Raw genomic sequence first — 15,842 nt, 5'->3', positions numbered from 1 at the left:
TCTCCCCATCGATCCCAGCCGGCCCCTCTCCCCCGCCATAGCAGTCACAGAGGCAATGCTGCGCGGCCGCTATATGATCGCCAATTTCCACATCGGCCGTCCGTACCTGTACAAGGCGCTCCGGATCCCGCAACACCTAACAGACCACGACCTCGCGCAAATGCGCAGCGGCCTCCGCCACGCAATGGACTGGCCCCCCGTCGGCGGCATCTTCCGCAAAATGAAGAGCTGCATCCCGATCAAGTTCGCTTTCTGTTCCCAGTGAGCTTACCCCCACCCCCTACCTCGTCTTGTCATGAACCGCACTGCACATACTGACGCAACGCAACGCCATCAGATTCTTTGGCCAAGTCCTCCTCTTCTACTGTATCTCCCACCACCCCGATCCGCGCCTCCGCAAGGCCCTCCCCGTCGGCTGGGAACGGTGGACCGACGAGATGCTGCGGTTCCTGGAGGATTGCGCGCCGTTTAGTCCCGCTGTGGCGAAGGATCTGGAACTCTTGCGATTGTTACGATGAGTACGTTGGTATGCATGTCCATATGCATATATACGGCTTCTGTCACGCTTGATGCTTTTGGGGCATGATTCTGGAAAAAGATCGAATCTCGTGTCTTGTCTTGTTTCGCTTTGTTTGAGATATCCTAACGCTTGTATGATAGTTTTGCCCTAGACTCATTGGACCTTGACGGTCGTTCTTGTCTATGAGTGTGACAGACATAATCTGTATTTCGCAGATGGCGAGTACGTAATAGGCTACGTGATACATCATCTTCGACCCTTCTACGAGTTATGAACACACCAGTATACCGTCTCAAATACAAATACAGATGAAATTTTCACTGTAACTATACATCATGCTGAACGCTCAATCCAAGAATATGCAACCAAAGGGGAATCAATCGGCATTCGCCGAGGAAGAAGAAAGTACAAGAAAAGAAAACAAGGATTCAGGGGCTCGAATCCTAGGCTGTCTCGAGATGATCACAGAGCCCATTCATCGGCGTCGGCACCAGTGACGAACGGCTTGTCAATTTGTTTGATCGCATGGTCACCGCAGAGGATACTGTAAGACGAATTAGTTGCGACTTCGTCCCATTTGACCAAGAAAGACAAAGAAAGAGGACTTACCACGCCTCGGCAACCAACCCGTCTAATTCCTTCACGATCTCCTCCCTTCGAGAAGATGATATGTCCCCCTTATTCAGCTGCGCTTGCAGATCACGAATGTACTTCTTCTTCCCGCCTGCGCCTTCGAGTACTTCCTTGCCCAAACAGTCGCTGTGGAATGCGTGTTGGCACGGAAAGACGAAGAACTGCCGGCTAAGCAGTGGTAAAGAGCAAGTCCAGCATTTCTCCCCAGGCTCCACGATGGCATACCGCATATCCAATGCCGCAATCTCTGATCGGATCTGTCGTGCAGTCTGAGCCGAATTGTCCATCTCCTGGCGCAATGCATCAATGTGCCGCGAGTAGTCCTCCAGAGCACTGCAAATCTCGTCTTTAAAGTCGTCAATAACGACAAAGTCAGGGAAGAATGGAATCAGATCCTCAATGTGCAACAGCTCGCATCGGCGCAGAAACTCGATGGCATCTTTGATTCCGGTGCCGGGCTGCCGGATCTTCTTCTCCGCTACAAGCAACCACAGTTTCTTGCGGAGCTTGTCATTTCCTTCCGGTCTATCAGCAACGATCGCGGCTAGTTCAATATCTTCATGCTGCAGAGCCAGCTCAACTGCCTGAAGATACTGCCCCATCGCGCTGTATATATGGATGCATGATTGAACGCGTTCGTGTTGAATGCATAACCGCAGCGCAAAGTCGGCATCGTAAGGAGGGGGCGAAGACGGCTGAGATTGAAGGTAAGTGAGAAGACCCGCTTCCGAAGTTGAAGGGCTCGAGGCGTGGATCGAGATTAGTGTGTTATGCACTGCAGCCGATGGCTTGGGGTGATTGACAACGATAAAGTTGAGGTATCGCACGGCCTGATTCTGGCTGAGAGGGACGTTCACAGTCTTATTATAATTGAGAAGCGCAGGGATAAGTCTCTCGGGCTCCAAGTTTGTCTGCCGCATCAGAATATCCACTAACCCGGTCGCAGCATGGGTCATCAGCACGCTGCTATACTTGTAGAAGACGTCGGGATCCGTTTGTTTTTGTAGGACATTGAGTGCTTCTGACCACTTCTCACGTTGTATCCAATAAGACAGGACGTAATTGTAGTCACTAGTCGCCGTCGCAAAAAAGAGCAGTTCCTCTTCTCGGCCATGGCTACTGATAATGTCGTACGCAGTCTTCTTGTCCAAGTCGGCCTTGTACTTGTTCACAAACTCCTGGAACTCTGCCCGAACATTGCTCAGCTCATCTTTGATGTCCTCCGTGCTGGCTCCCTCCGCCAACTCAGCCTTGGTGGCTATGTTATCGTCAAGAGCGTTCAATTTCGACATGAAAACCTCTACCAGCCAGCTCGCAACCATAATCCTTTGCATGGTAGATGATTTCTTGTATGTCGATAATTGGGTAAGGAGATACTTTCGCAAAGCGTCATGCTCGTTACGATTGATCAGAGCCAGACAGACCTCCTCAAAGCCCTTGCTACTTTTACCCCAAACCTTGGCCGCTTCTAGGTAACGGCCCTTGCTGGCTAGAAAGTCGCCAGAAGCAGTAGCCACGGCATCCTTCTGCGCATTACCACGGGCATATTCAAGTGCCTGGTCAAACATCTGCTTCTGCAGGAACACTTTCCACACATCCCGGTCCTCGTCCTCAGCAACGATTTCGAAGATTTCCTGGCTGGTAAACAGCCAATATGTGTGCTGCATAGAGTCTGTCAGAAGTCCTAACGTACTCTGTCCAGGCTCGAGTACTGCTTGCTCATAGATGATTTCATCGCTCATGCGGTTGACAGCAACAATTTTCCCTTCGACAAGGGCTAGAATGTGCCACTGTGACAGTGTCATAGCGGCTATAGGATCTTGGATTAGCTTCTTGCCTCCACGAGCTGACTCCGTAGCCGGGAACATGGAACGCGGAAGCATCCTGGAGCTTTCAAAGGGCTGGTTCGGTTTTCCCGGAGCACATGGCAACTGACCATGGTAGATGCCTTGTGAACTGAGCCAGGCGAACTCTTTCTCGGCGTGACTATCCGCATTATGCCCATCAGACACTGCGGAGATTACCAGCGTCGACGGCGCGGCACCAGATGGTTTCTGAATCTCGTGCACCGCTGGTGCCTCCCGTTGAAAGAGCTCGGCATATATACCTTGACTCCCTTGCCTCCCTGCCCGCCCCCGAAAATATAGTAGCTTGCCATGTGTCGCGATCAGCACTTGTCTCTGCTCGGACGTTGTAGGCACCAATTCTGCGCAGACTCCGGTCACAGGTGATCCCTCCGAAACTTTGTAGACTGAGTGAGCGTATTTTTCCTCGCGCCGATAGAACTCCGTGGACGGCTCGATGTAGGTCTCCCAAATCTGACCATCTGTAGTACCTAACAGGATCTCCCTTGTTGAAGCTGTTGGTAGCGAAGGGTTCCAGGCAACGCTCTCGATCGAAACGTTCTTTAAACGCGACAGCGACTTGGGTTGTCTAGACTGAGTATGAAGGTAGTAGTTCTCGCCAAGGGTCGTAGTAATGATCAAATGGGATGCGGAGGGGTCAAGGAACATTCGACGGATCACTCCGATTTCCGAGGACTTCTTGGGAAGGTCAATATCTAGTTCAAAACACCTTAGCATTGCGACGAGGACAGCAGGACGGAGCGCATGAGCTGATAGGAATCCAGTTACCATCAATGTCTTCGGGAGTATCTAGATCTATACGGAGGATGCGATTTGTCGACAAGGCAAGAATGAGCACATTGTTAGCAACTTGTGCGGCGACGAAATCCGCAGCTAATGGGAACTGCAGCTGAACACGTCGGACATCAAACATGGAGAGTGAGGCATCCGGAGCTTCGGCAAAGTTGCTGGGAGCAACATAACCGTTGGATGCATCCAGCGCCATGATGCGCCGTTTATGGAAAATGAAGGGGGAACTCTTAAATCATAGCGAGGCTCCAATGAGCCTGGCAGGTAAGGAGGAGCACTGCTTAATTGTTGTTGATCCTTGATCAACTAGTTGAATGAATGATCATCCAAATGGGTGGGAGCTTGACGAAGGCGGAGTGCCTGATGCCTCAGGCAGGACTTGTATGCTTTAGAGCTCTGTAAGAGCTCGAGACAGGCAGCAAAGTCCATGAACTGCACATCTCCAAGGAGAACTGATTTTACGGGAGTCCTTGTTTGAAATATCTCTGGACGAATCTCCTTCTTCGTCTATCTTTATTAATGTGACATGTACTCTATGGACATACAGGAAGATAAGACTCAACAACGAATGCGCTCTGGCTAAGACAGGAATTGTAAATCATAGCTGGGTATCAAGTGCCTTTCCCTCTAGGCTTCCAAGCAAAAATGGTAGCAAATATTAGATGCGATGAATGAAAAAGTATCACATAACTATGCACTCCCGCTCCAGCTTTCTTCCAAATCTCTCTCGCGACCTATCCTTCGCTTTGCCTTTAGAACGCTCGTGATCCTTGGAGCGTCTGGGGCTCTTTTCTTTGCTCTCCCTACTAGTTCGCGCGGAAATCTCTCCAGCCTGACTGGTCAGGTCATTGTCCACAGCAAAGTCGTCGACGTCGTCTTCCGCAGAGCCGTCGCTGGTGACCTTTTCTTTGCTGCGGCGTGACGTGAAGCGAGAGAATGTTGCACTAATCCTGTTTTCGCTAGTTTGACTCCCGGCACGACTGGTAGGTTTACTCCTGGCTAATCTGGACTCGCGTCTGGAGTAAGAAAAGAAAGTTTTGTCTTCCGAGTCCTTTGGCAGGATCCGTGGCGAGGTTGAAGAGACAGGATGCACTTGGAGGTTATTGGGTGAATCGCCGTGGTTCGAAAAGGCTACGCTTTGGTTTCCTCCATTCCGATCCGTCGGTCCGATTGCAGCATCCTCTGGCGTAGTAATTTCGACGCTTGGCCGGCCAGAACCATATCCCGACGTAAGATCAAAATCAGTATTATCTGTCGACAATGTCTGAAGCTTCCGCACAATCCGCGCAGCATCGAGCTCACCGATATCTTCCGATGTATCGGAGCAAGGAGCTTTGGTGGCAAGATTTGCTTCTGCAGCATCCTCATTGATGGGCAGTATCTGGTAGAACAGGAGATACGGGGACTCGAGCTTCAGCGCCTGCTCAATGTCGACCAGGGTAACGCGTTCCTCTGCCAGATCGTCGAAGCGCATCCAGTATCTAGGAGCGTCTGAGGCAGGCTCCGATCCGTGAGAGCTGGCAGGAGGTGCGCCAGCACTAGTGCCTCTGACGATGGCAATGTAGTGCCCTGAGTCGACTGAGTTACCTCGATGGCAAACTAACGCTTGCAGAGACAACTTGAAGTTTCCGTAGATGGGGCCGTCTTCGTCCATGTTGTCGTCTTGAATGAAGTGGGGCAGCCCGATTTCCGTTGGTATATCGACATATGTGCTAAGTCTGACAGCTTTCCCATTCGTAAGCATGGAATAACGCTTTAAGCACATGCCGAGTATTGGTCTCTTCGATGAAAAATGCGCCGCAACCTGGGCATCATTCCTTGGGGTGTTATCCGTGTACCAAGCTATGGGAGTTGGAATCAGAATCCCTTCTTTTCCCACATGTAGGGGAGTGAATGCACCTACGTATCAAACTGAAGAATTGCCACGCGGGCATCATAACTTCCTTCCTGTAAGATCCTCTCCGGGAGTGACTCTTCGTGGTAGTGCCACCGTCAGCATTTCCTTCATCTTCCGAATCAGGTACGAATCGTTCTTGGACGATGCTGCTTCGCCGAACGAGGGCGCCTCGAGGCGTGCTTGAGCCACTTACTTCTATCTGGGTTATTATCGGCGTTATTGGCGCTGAGCCGTCGGACCGCAGTGGAGTCAACTGAGTTGGAGAAGTCGCAGGAGACGGGATGACCTCAACAGTCTCGATATGTGATGTACACCCTTTGGACGTGGAATCGAAAGATCTGGTTGAGCTGACAGTATTGCGCCGCTCAAGGTGGCGTTTGACCTCAATCCTATTGTTGAAATATGATTCCAAACAGTCCTCCAGCGTAACTGTCTTTCCATCGACAGGCTCAGGAATCGCGACCTCCAGCAATCTCTCATTGACAAATTTGTGGTCGCTGCTCACATCCTCTTTCCCAGTGTGGTAGATGTCCATCTTCAGAGTGAGGAGAGGTAACTCTAACTTTTCTGTGATGAATGTGAAGGCCTCTGAGGTATCTTGCTGGCGAAGCTGAGCTGCATCTTCCCAGCCACATTCAGCGAGTGCATCCTGCAAATGCTTGGTCTTCGAGCCCAACAATATCAGTAATTTTTGGACTAACAAAAGGCAATTGAGGTCAATACGTACAATGTCTGTTGTGATGAGTTTTCCTGACCGCAGCATGTTGACCCAAAGTCTTAGCAATATTGAGAGCTTGCGACGAGGCTCGTCATTAAACGACTTGTATAGAATCGCTTCGAAGCAATCTAGACGAGCAAACATCGCGAACAGCAATGCGTCCAGGTAGCAGGTAACTCCCTGTCGGTTGACTGCTCCAAGAAGTTTCGTACTTGGAGTGTACGCTCTGATTATACCCTCAATCGAATCCTCCAAGATGAGGAGCAAATCAAATGCTTTCTCTATGTCTCCCTGAGCGGACTGGAGCGCATACTCAAAATGCTCTTCCTTCAAGCCAGTATAGCCAAGTTGTGCGATGCGACGCCCCAGTATCTTGAGCTATGGAAGTTGTGAATATCATGGACGGAGAACGACCAGGGCAACTTGCTCCTTACCTTCTTCTGCTCTTCTTGATCTGACTCGGGCGCGCGATCGGATGCGAAAAATCCGCGGAAAAGAGGACGGGATAGTACGGTCGAGGCCTTGAAAGATAAGCGCATTAGCATTCATAGATCCTGGTGAAAGCTGCTCCCCTCATACCGTACCTCATCCTTATTCTGCTTTGCATTCCTGCTGTTTCGCTCGCGCCTGGTAAGGAACCTATGAATACCACTCATATTGTATGGCTCAGGACGAATGTCACTAAGCGCATTCGAGTGTAGGCAATAAGCGTCTTCAGGTGAAGAGTAGACAGGTGGGTTGTCCAAGGAATCGAGTAGGATGCGACATGTGGAAGACTGTGGGTATGTATAGTGACAGCTAATGTGAGCTCAGGCTCCAATATTCTTGTTTGTATGAATGATTTCCTTGGTGGAATCAGTGAGCATATCAGGTGCTTAGCTCTTCTGACAAGACTTCTGTGGCACTAGAAGCAGTAAGGTTGTTTGTTCATAAGTCACACAGAGGATAAAATCAAGAGATGTTCTAGAAATGACATAAGATAGATTGTAAAATGCTAAATATGCAACAAGGAACAAGCCATAAGAAGGATTCCGGAACAAAATTAGTGGAGACCTCTACTCCGTACTCCGTAGAGACGTAGATATAGCTTGCTATCTTTTTGGTGGGGTGATGAAGCTGATCACATGTGGAGCCTCTTGTTATGCGGAGTGACTTTGTTGCCTTGCATGGATGCCAGATCATCCAGGCACTGATTCTCTGCCGCTGCACGTGACCGGTTGAATCTCAGGCTCCGAGGCGGAAGTAATTTTTGGAAGTCCGATATTGATCGACTGAATCAACAACACCATCTTCAAACCCCAATGGCTGCCAGCGAGTCGTCCAGGTTCCTGGCAAGGTCACTGCCAAGAGCTTTTGCACCATCTTCTCGTCTTCAGAGCGTTTGTTGGCGCCGCAATGCCTCAGACCAGGCATCGTCTAAGTCCCCAATTAGTGATCTGGAGTCGTCGAGCTCTCTGAGTGCCAGCGTGACGGAAGATATTGTGAAGTCATTTGATCCAGTAGCGAGGTCAAGAGCGCGCAAAACACAGTTGCCTCGGAGTCGGTAAGCATTATTGTCCTATTTCAGTGCCAGTCCAAGCTGCGTTCGCTTCGAGCGGCCATCCATACTAACCCCAGAATGTAGTTATCAGTTCCGTTCACCCAAATACGACCGTGGTCCTCTACACCCTCACAGACCTCCTCCACCATCAGATCCCTCTTCTCGACTTTTTGTTCCTGGTCCCTTTTCACTTCCCAGAGTAACACAGACTTGGGAATCGACGATCGCTCCAGATATTCTCACCCTCTGCTACGTCCACACCCCTCCCGGTTTCACACCCCCACCGAAGGGTTCTCGTCTCCGTGAGTGGGACGACAGCTCTCCTTACCACAAGAACCGACCCCTGCGTGGACCTCGTGGCGGCGACGTTCTACGACTGCTCCGCAAGCCCATCACTTTCAACAACATCCCCCAGCTGGAGCGCATCACCATCCACAGCTACGTCAAGCAAGCTGCTACGGAGAACTCGTCCTGGCTTCATGTCGCCGGTATGGCCGTTCAGGCTATCTCCAATGTCCGCGTCCAGACATATAAATCAAAGTCCAGTGTTGCCACTTGGGGTATTGCGCCTGGCAGAGACACCGTCGCGGTGAAGGCGGAACTGCGCGGTGAGGATATGCTCCACTTCTTCGGAAAGTTAGTCGATGTTGTTCTGCCTAGAATCAAGGACTGGGAAGGTGTCAAGGGTACCAGTGGTGATAGCAGCGGAAACATCACGTTTGGTCTTGAGCCCGAGAATGTGGCTCTTTTCCCTGAAATCGAGGTCAACTACGACATGTAAGTTGAAATGTGGTCACTCAAACGATTTTCAAGGTAGCTTTCAGGCTAACGTACTCTTTTCAAATAGGTACCCACCAAAGATGATCCCCGGTGCTCACATCACGATCCATACAACTGCCAGAACCGACAAGGACGCCCGTCTTCTCCTCAGCGCCATGGGTATTCCCTTCTATGGAAAGCTGGTTGATTAGACGTCCATCTCATTCACCTGATCATATGTGTTTCGTCACCTGGGACAAACATGCCAGCCTTGAAGAACCAGGTGGCTTCTGAGCGCTATACTAGCTCATTTTGTATTTTATGTTAACTGGCAACCAAGTTGTATCATAGAAATCATGTGATAACTCTATATTCTTTGAAAAAAACATACTTCTATGGACATACCTCATTCTTCGCACTGCTGCTACATATGGCAACCCTTCTCATACGAGCAACTACCTCCTTCTCAGCGAGAACATAAATGCTGTGATTAGACACGAAAGATCGACCAAGTTTGTTCCCATCTAGTACCCGAGACAACATTAAAGCATGAATACTAGACGTCATATTTTGGTCCTATTCAACAACTGCGATGCCCGCTTATGTATGGCACACAAATAAGCAACAAATGCAATCAATGAGATATTAGAATCCTATCGGATATTGAAAACGCCTTTGAGGTGATAGCCTTACATTTAGAAACTGGTGAGAGGAAAGAGAACAACAAAGACGAGAAGGCTCCGGGGTATTCAAGTTCATAAAAGTGAAAATGCTGAATTCGATGTGCCTTCGAAATGAAAAGGAAAATTGGCTTTGGGAAAACGCCTGATATTTGGGGCAGATAGTATGAGCAGTGCGCTCTTATCCAAGGAGAGACCCTGGGCTATTGAATCATGTCTGAGATTCTGGTGCATCTCACGCCAGCGGTATAGACAAGAACTGGCTCTGCAGTAACTCGTCCGCGGTGGGTCTTTTTTCATAATCGACTTGGAAGGTCATGTCCAAAAAGGCCATGGCTTCTTCGCTCGCGTGCTCGGGAGCTGGGGGTCTCGCACTGTTGCTACCAATGGCGAAAATAGCTTGCAACTGACTGCAGTCAGGGAAAGGATGGGCCCCAATAAACATCTCCACGACAAGACAGCCCAAACTCCAGATGTCCGCCTTTTTTGTGTGGGCTGTCTGTCGCACGACTTCCGGTGCCATCCAGTACACGCTTCCCTGCAGAGAAGGTCGATGAAGATGACCACCTCCACTCCCGCTGGCTCGGGCACCAAGAACAGTGGAGGCCTCAACGCGTTTGGAAATGCCAAAGTCCGAAATTTTGATGCCGCCCTTGTTATCCACCAAGATGTTGGCGCCCTTGATATCACGGTGGATGATGTCTCGACTATGAAGGTAGGAAAGACCTGCCAGAATTTGACGTACGAAATTCTTGATCAGTGGCTCTTGGAAGGTGTTGTACTGTTTGAGCATCGTGGCAATTGAACCGCCCGGGACGTACTCCAGGAAAATATTCAGGTATTGATCGTCCGCAGAGGTGCCCAAATACTGGACGATATTTGGGTGGTGAAGCCCTTGCAACAGCTCAATCTCATGTTTAAGTGCTGTCACCATGCTGTTCTTCCGCTTGTCAAACTCAGTACCCTTGGTTGCCGAAGGTATTTCCACTTGTTTGACAGCCATGAGCTCTCCAGTGATTGCATGAAGAGCAAGGAAGACACTGCCAAACGATCCCTCCCCAATCAAAGATCCCTTCATCCAGTTCTTGGGTGCAAAATTGTTGCCTGAAAGGAACTCGTTAAGGCCATCATCCTCCTCTTCCCCATCTTCAGCCACCAAGACACTCAATCTCTCATTGAAAGATCCTCCGTCTGTCGCTGCAACGCTTGCGTTTTCATCAAGGAGGCTTTGGCGCGAGTTACTCGGCTCATCTGACCCACTATCGAACGAAACATATGATTTGCGATTCGGCTCAATGGGAGACTCCTCTTGAAGAGGCTGAAGAGAGCTTGAGGCAATGGAATCCCTATACGCTGTTTGGGGAAGATTGAATCTGGAAACCGAAAGCGGCCTCGAGGCTCGAGTAGGCTGCGCCCCAGGATTGAGCCAGGTATCAGCGATGCTCGGGATCGGGGGCGCATCCCTCAAGCTCGATGCATAGCTTGTATTGCTGATGACACTAAGGCGACTTGCTGCTCGGCTGAGGCGTTGAGATCTCCGAATCGACATGCGCATGGTCTTTTCAATATCCTCACGCTGATGACCGGGGAAATACGAAGTAAGTTCATGAATAATCATCTCGCTAGGTGGGCGAGCCCCGAAGAAAGATCGCAACTTGGCGACAGAGGGGCGTTCGGCGTTCAATTGGAGAGACGGATCATGCTCATTATGACCCTGAGGGTGCCGAGCAGACACAGGCGATAGCGGTTGTTTGATATGATGCCAGGGTTCACCTGTGAGTTGCTGTATCTTAATCTGATTGCGCACATTTGAACTGCTCAGAGCATTCATGTGTGTCATTTGGCTTTCATCCAGCGCAAGCTGGGAAGCACGACGGAGCTCATCGGTATCTGGTTCTCCAGCGTGGATTTTCCGCAGAATGAGACGTCCGCGCTCGGACCTGCTCGACCCTTCGCAGATCTCCAGGAGTTCGTGGTCCGCAAGTCGCCTACAGTTCGAGGGATCTGGTTCCAAGCCGTCCAGCACGTAGAAGCAATAATTCCGATACTGGTGCTCTGGAAGCTGCAGCTTCTTGAGGACACACAGTATAATCTCATCTGCGGTCTTGCAATGCTTGATATCCAGCACCTTGGTCTGTCCGCCAGTGTATATGACCCTGATAACAGGCGAGTTTGCGGGCAAAGCACCCATTGTCAGACCATCAATGCTGGGGTTTTGCCTCAGATGTAAGCCACCTTTGTGACCATGGCCACCGTCGCTAGGTGTTCCTGGGTTTCGGCCAGAATTCGAGCCGCCGGAGGAGGGATGACTGAAATAACCCTCTTTCCGACCACTTTCCATCGGGCTGTTCGCAACATACCGCTGATTTCTCAATGGGGACCCTGGGCGTGACGATGATTTTCCCGAGGAGTAGACATGTGAACCATTGTCGACTAAGCGAGACATACGGCGATTGCTCGAACTTCGTTGGCGGATGTTGGTAAGTCGAGAGGAGTCTGATGAAGTTGGAGCGTACGTCGAGGCCTCAAGTGCAGCGAGTTGATTCTTCTTCAGGGTAAGCCGAGGTCCCAACCGTGACAGCACTCTACTCACCATGTTCATTTGTCTATGATTGTTGACACTCCTGTTTCTGAGTTTTTTGATAGCTACGAAAATCCGCACTCGATCGCCGATCTTCTTGATACCCATTTCCTGAAGAATTTTCTGATCACATTCAATAAGATTGTCTCCGTTGAAATTGTTTGCTGGATACCGTCAGTGACTCCGTCGTATTGGATTCGGTGGTAAAGGGCCGCTGTTCAATGTGTACCTCTGAATAAAGACTCATACTGGCCGCAATTTATGCTGTGCAGCCAGTTGATCACTTGTTTCTCATCCCACGACCTGGAAAAGTTGCAATCAGCCGTCTGTGAGGACCTCCAAGACAGATTAGGTGGCGCTGATAACCCACCGAACGGCATCATGTCCATCCTTCAAGGAGAACTCCGACTCTGTCGGACTTGTAAACAGCACCCCGTCCTGCGAAGACGCCCCCGTTGTCGACTTGTGCGACGGTCCGACATGATATGTTGGTGCCGTAGCCTGGGATCCTGAAATGCCCAGAGGGGCCGAATATTGAATCTTTGACGCCAACATAGCCGGTATATCTTGCGGACGTGGTTCTTTATGACCGTAGCGCAACTGTCTCGAGCGTTGACGCGATCTTGTGCCCTATGGATACTCTCGAATTCAATGGCATAACATAGTACCGGCGTTTTCCCGAGAGCTTTATGACCGACTGACTGTGCGACTTTAGGAACTGTTTGACTTCAACCGGCGCGAGGTCCAGAGTTCTCTATATTCACGACGGTGGTCAGTCAATTTTTCAATAGCATAAATGTTTTCTTGTTTTTCTTTTTTTTTTTTTCCCCTTCCAGTAGAAACAAACCCCACACGGCAGGAAGAGCGAAGAGTAGCCAGTGGAGAAGAAGGGTTAAGGAAGATCCAGAACTGGGATAACAAGGAGTGAAAGTATCACTAGACTGCTTACAGAAAGTAATGACTGTGTGTACACAACTTCTCCGTGAATATCTGGTTCTTTTGCTCTGCCCTTGAGGCTTTAGATCAGCATAGGCTAAGGCAATTCACGATCAGGCGTTGTCTGCTGCACTATAGTAGTCTCATAAGCTGAGAGACGCGGGGAAGAAAGAGAGGAAGCCAGCAGTAGGAGTACAAGGACATCATACACTCAGATGTTATCTTCGTGAGCTCCTCAACAAGGGATAATGTTATTAAAATAATGATAAGCAGCAAAGAAGTAAAATGATGCTGAGTGATCACCCCTCCTGCGACCCTGACAACAACTGTATCTCTGTGGAGGCCCGATCGGTCGGGGACAATACCTCCGACATGCAATGGAAGTATCTACTACTAATCATTTTCTCAAACAGGCCGCGCTGCTGAAATTTGTCAGGGGCCAGAAAGTCTGAAACAATAGAGCCCCTCCGTTCCATTAAATTCATCCCCTTTCCCGATACTTATCGCCATAATTGCCTTCACTGATTCAATTTCAGTGAGCTATTCTTAGCCTGTGGAATCAGTGTCGGTGGGTTCAAACTTCAACCCTAATTTTGACATCGGATCGTCGTGTTCATCTTAGGATCGATCTAAGTTTGGCAGAGCGATCAAGCACAGAATTCTCCGTCACGCCGTTTAGATATCTCCTGGAAAGACTGAGATACTGACAAAAGCAGCAGACTATGCTCCTCCGATGGACCCACATGCATTTTCATACGAGCTGCCTATGGAGCAAACCAGAGTTCCAGAACCTCAGGAACAGGCCGACACAGTCTCGCTTGTGAGCATTGAGCAGTATGGAGTACTATTGTATTTTCGCGCGTTCTCTAAGGTCTTATGAGATAGCTATGAAATCTTCTCCTTTTATTCACGGCTGCCTTCATCTCGAAATGAGTCTTTCATTTAGAGGCTGTGAGTCCAGTTTGTGCCAGTGTCGAATTGTGTTGACCCATATGTTCAGGGGCATTAAGAGCTCTCCATGAGTTGCGCCGTTGCCTTGGAGCTCAATCTGCATCCCTGACTCTGATACGCTGCTGAGTCGGACCTCTTCATGCCAGCTTTACCAAGCCTTGAAGCCCAAATCACACGGCTGCTCTTTCACTTTGTGTCTCTGCCTGGCTTTGAGGTCATGTCCCTCCAAATGAGCTGGAAGCTGAGAAACTCGACACTTCCGCGTGCTGGCCTGAGAATGATTAAAATCACGACTCAATGGCCGGATATTCCCTTAAACACTTCTTAAGCTGCCGTGTAGTACATTGGAGGAGGCGTACCTACCACGCCCATGCTGGTCACTGGGTAGTTGTATTCATATGTAAGCTTCCGGTTGGACCTTTTGGTTCTCCTTGGCGGAAAGATGAGTGATCTGATTTTCGAAACCAGAAGTAATGACGGCTGTAATATTATCAGTTCTCCAAGCAGAAGAATTGGCGTGTCATGCCCTAGTCTGTTACTATACCTCCCGAGTAGCGAATGTTGCGGAAGTCATGGCCAAATAATGGTTTTGTCTTATCAATTGAGAAGGAACCATCTATATCTTTATTTCATTCACCTCATTATCTCAGGCCTCGTGCACAATTTTTCTGATGGAGACTATCAATGTGCTGTAGGTAATGTTGGTGTTGTTTGCTGTTCACTCGAACCAATATATTTTGTCTTATATCCCCAACCTGATATAGATCGACCCTTCCCAGTGTTCTCTGGGCACTTGGTAACAACAGATCCACGGGTCCATAGATTACAGCTGACGGCTACATACTGGTATATCCGGTCTTTAAATTATAAAAAATTCCTCGTCACCATCAGTGGCTGATGTAGCAAACCCATCCACCACATTCTCTATGTAATACCACGGTACTAGGTGCTCGCTTTAGCCGGCCCTTCTCCCATTCTCTTCCTTCTACACTAGACAGAAATTCCTCAACGAAAGTCATGACGAATAAAGAAAGGTTAGATATTGAAACGCCAATAGCAGCTGGCACCCTCGTAAAGTATATATCTCCGCACCAGTGGGGATCGTGTAGTGCAGATATGCAAGTAGGATGGAGTACGGAGTAGCTATCTACCTTATCATTGCATGTCAGGGACGGAGAAACCCATTGTTGAACAAACAAGGGCTACGTTCTTCTGTCAGAGTGTTAGATAAGGATAACGTAAAAAAAAAAAAATATATATATATATATATATATATATATCATCAATGAGACCGAGTGTCTACCTATGCGACATTGAAGCAACATCCTTACTATTATCAGCGCGGCTGTATGGCTGCTTTGGGAAAAATGCCTTCAGTGCGGGTGGACGATGACTGCACGTGACCGGCTGTCCTTCTTTCCAGTTAGTAACACTAACCCCCCTCATGCCTTGACCCCACAGTTTTTCTTCCCCGCTCGTCTGTTGCTCATCTGTGAGGACATGCTCCAATTCCAAGGCAATTCGCCATGGAGGAAGAGAGAACAGTTCAAGGTAAAGTGAAGAAGAAAAGCGCCACGCCACATCGGAAGTCTTTGTCCTGCGAATATTGCAGCAGGTCCTTCGCTCGCTTGGAGCACCTCCAACGACATCTCCGCACTCGTTGAGTAACCCTGGAATTGGCCCTGTGCGCTGAGGTAAAACATGAATGCTAATCCATCATCGTAGACACGAAGGAAAAACCATTCTCATGTGACATATGCTCCAAATCATTTGCAAGGAGGTAGGCTGTTATCTTACGTTGCATAGATATCGGCTGGCGCTAACAATATGAGGGAAAACTCTGTAGCGACCTACTTGTACGACATGAGCGCTTAGTCCATCCCGCCGAGGCTGCGGCCAATCGAGAACATCGAAATCACAGTAACCATGAGGTGCCTTCGACGCCGTCCTCTATGATACAAACGGCCCATCAT

At 49.3% G+C, this 15,842-nt stretch overlaps 5 protein-coding genes across 5 annotated transcripts; 2 read left to right on the top strand and 3 right to left on the bottom strand.

The window, feature by feature from the left end:
* Positions 1 to 55: 55 nt before the first annotated feature.
* Positions 56 to 518, top strand: CDV56_107505 (putative C6 finger domain protein; the record flags this gene model as incomplete). Its single annotated transcript, XM_026761124.1, has 2 exons — positions 56 to 261; positions 338 to 518. 2 exons carry the CDS (start codon positions 56 to 58, stop codon positions 516 to 518), a joined length of 387 nt encoding a protein of 128 aa, XP_026613281.1.
* A 464-nt stretch (positions 519 to 982) lies between these two features.
* CDV56_107350 (vacuolar protein sorting protein DigA) lies at positions 983 to 4,003 on the bottom strand (the record flags this gene model as incomplete). The annotated part of the gene is made up of 3 exons (XM_026760969.1): positions 983 to 1,064; positions 1,130 to 3,713; positions 3,787 to 4,003. The coding sequence occupies 3 exons, from the start codon at positions 4,001 to 4,003 to the stop codon at positions 983 to 985; spliced, it is 2,883 nt and encodes a 960-aa protein (XP_026613280.1).
* A 486-nt stretch (positions 4,004 to 4,489) lies between these two features.
* On the bottom strand, positions 4,490 to 7,078 carry CDV56_107203 (ubiquitin C-terminal hydrolase family protein; the record flags this gene model as incomplete). The annotated part of the gene is made up of 5 exons (XM_026760822.1): positions 4,490 to 5,649; positions 5,711 to 6,368; positions 6,432 to 6,800; positions 6,857 to 6,943; positions 7,007 to 7,078. 5 exons carry the CDS (start codon positions 7,076 to 7,078, stop codon positions 4,490 to 4,492), a joined length of 2,346 nt encoding a protein of 781 aa, XP_026613279.1.
* Positions 7,079 to 7,723: 645 nt separating this feature from the next.
* CDV56_107109 (mitochondrial 54S ribosomal protein uL5m) lies at positions 7,724 to 8,933 on the top strand (the record flags this gene model as incomplete). Its single annotated transcript, XM_026760728.1, has 3 exons — positions 7,724 to 7,965; positions 8,047 to 8,739; positions 8,810 to 8,933. 3 exons carry the CDS (start codon positions 7,724 to 7,726, stop codon positions 8,931 to 8,933), a joined length of 1,059 nt encoding a protein of 352 aa, XP_026613278.1.
* A 703-nt stretch (positions 8,934 to 9,636) lies between these two features.
* On the bottom strand, positions 9,637 to 12,537 carry CDV56_106937 (STE11 family mitogen-activated protein kinase kinase kinase; the record flags this gene model as incomplete). Its single annotated transcript, XM_026760556.1, has 3 exons — positions 9,637 to 12,146; positions 12,212 to 12,285; positions 12,353 to 12,537. The coding sequence occupies 3 exons, from the start codon at positions 12,535 to 12,537 to the stop codon at positions 9,637 to 9,639; spliced, it is 2,769 nt and encodes a 922-aa protein (XP_026613277.1).
* Between the last annotated feature and the right edge of the window lie 3,305 nt (positions 12,538 to 15,842).

This window comes from Aspergillus thermomutatus, assembly GCF_002237265.1.
Source record: "Aspergillus thermomutatus strain HMR AF 39 chromosome Unknown NODE_134, whole genome shotgun sequence".
NCBI lineage: Eukaryota > Fungi > Ascomycota > Eurotiomycetes > Eurotiales > Aspergillaceae > Aspergillus > Aspergillus thermomutatus.
The sequence above is the reverse complement of the archived record's forward strand: the minus strand, read 5'-3'. Positions and strand labels throughout refer to the sequence as shown.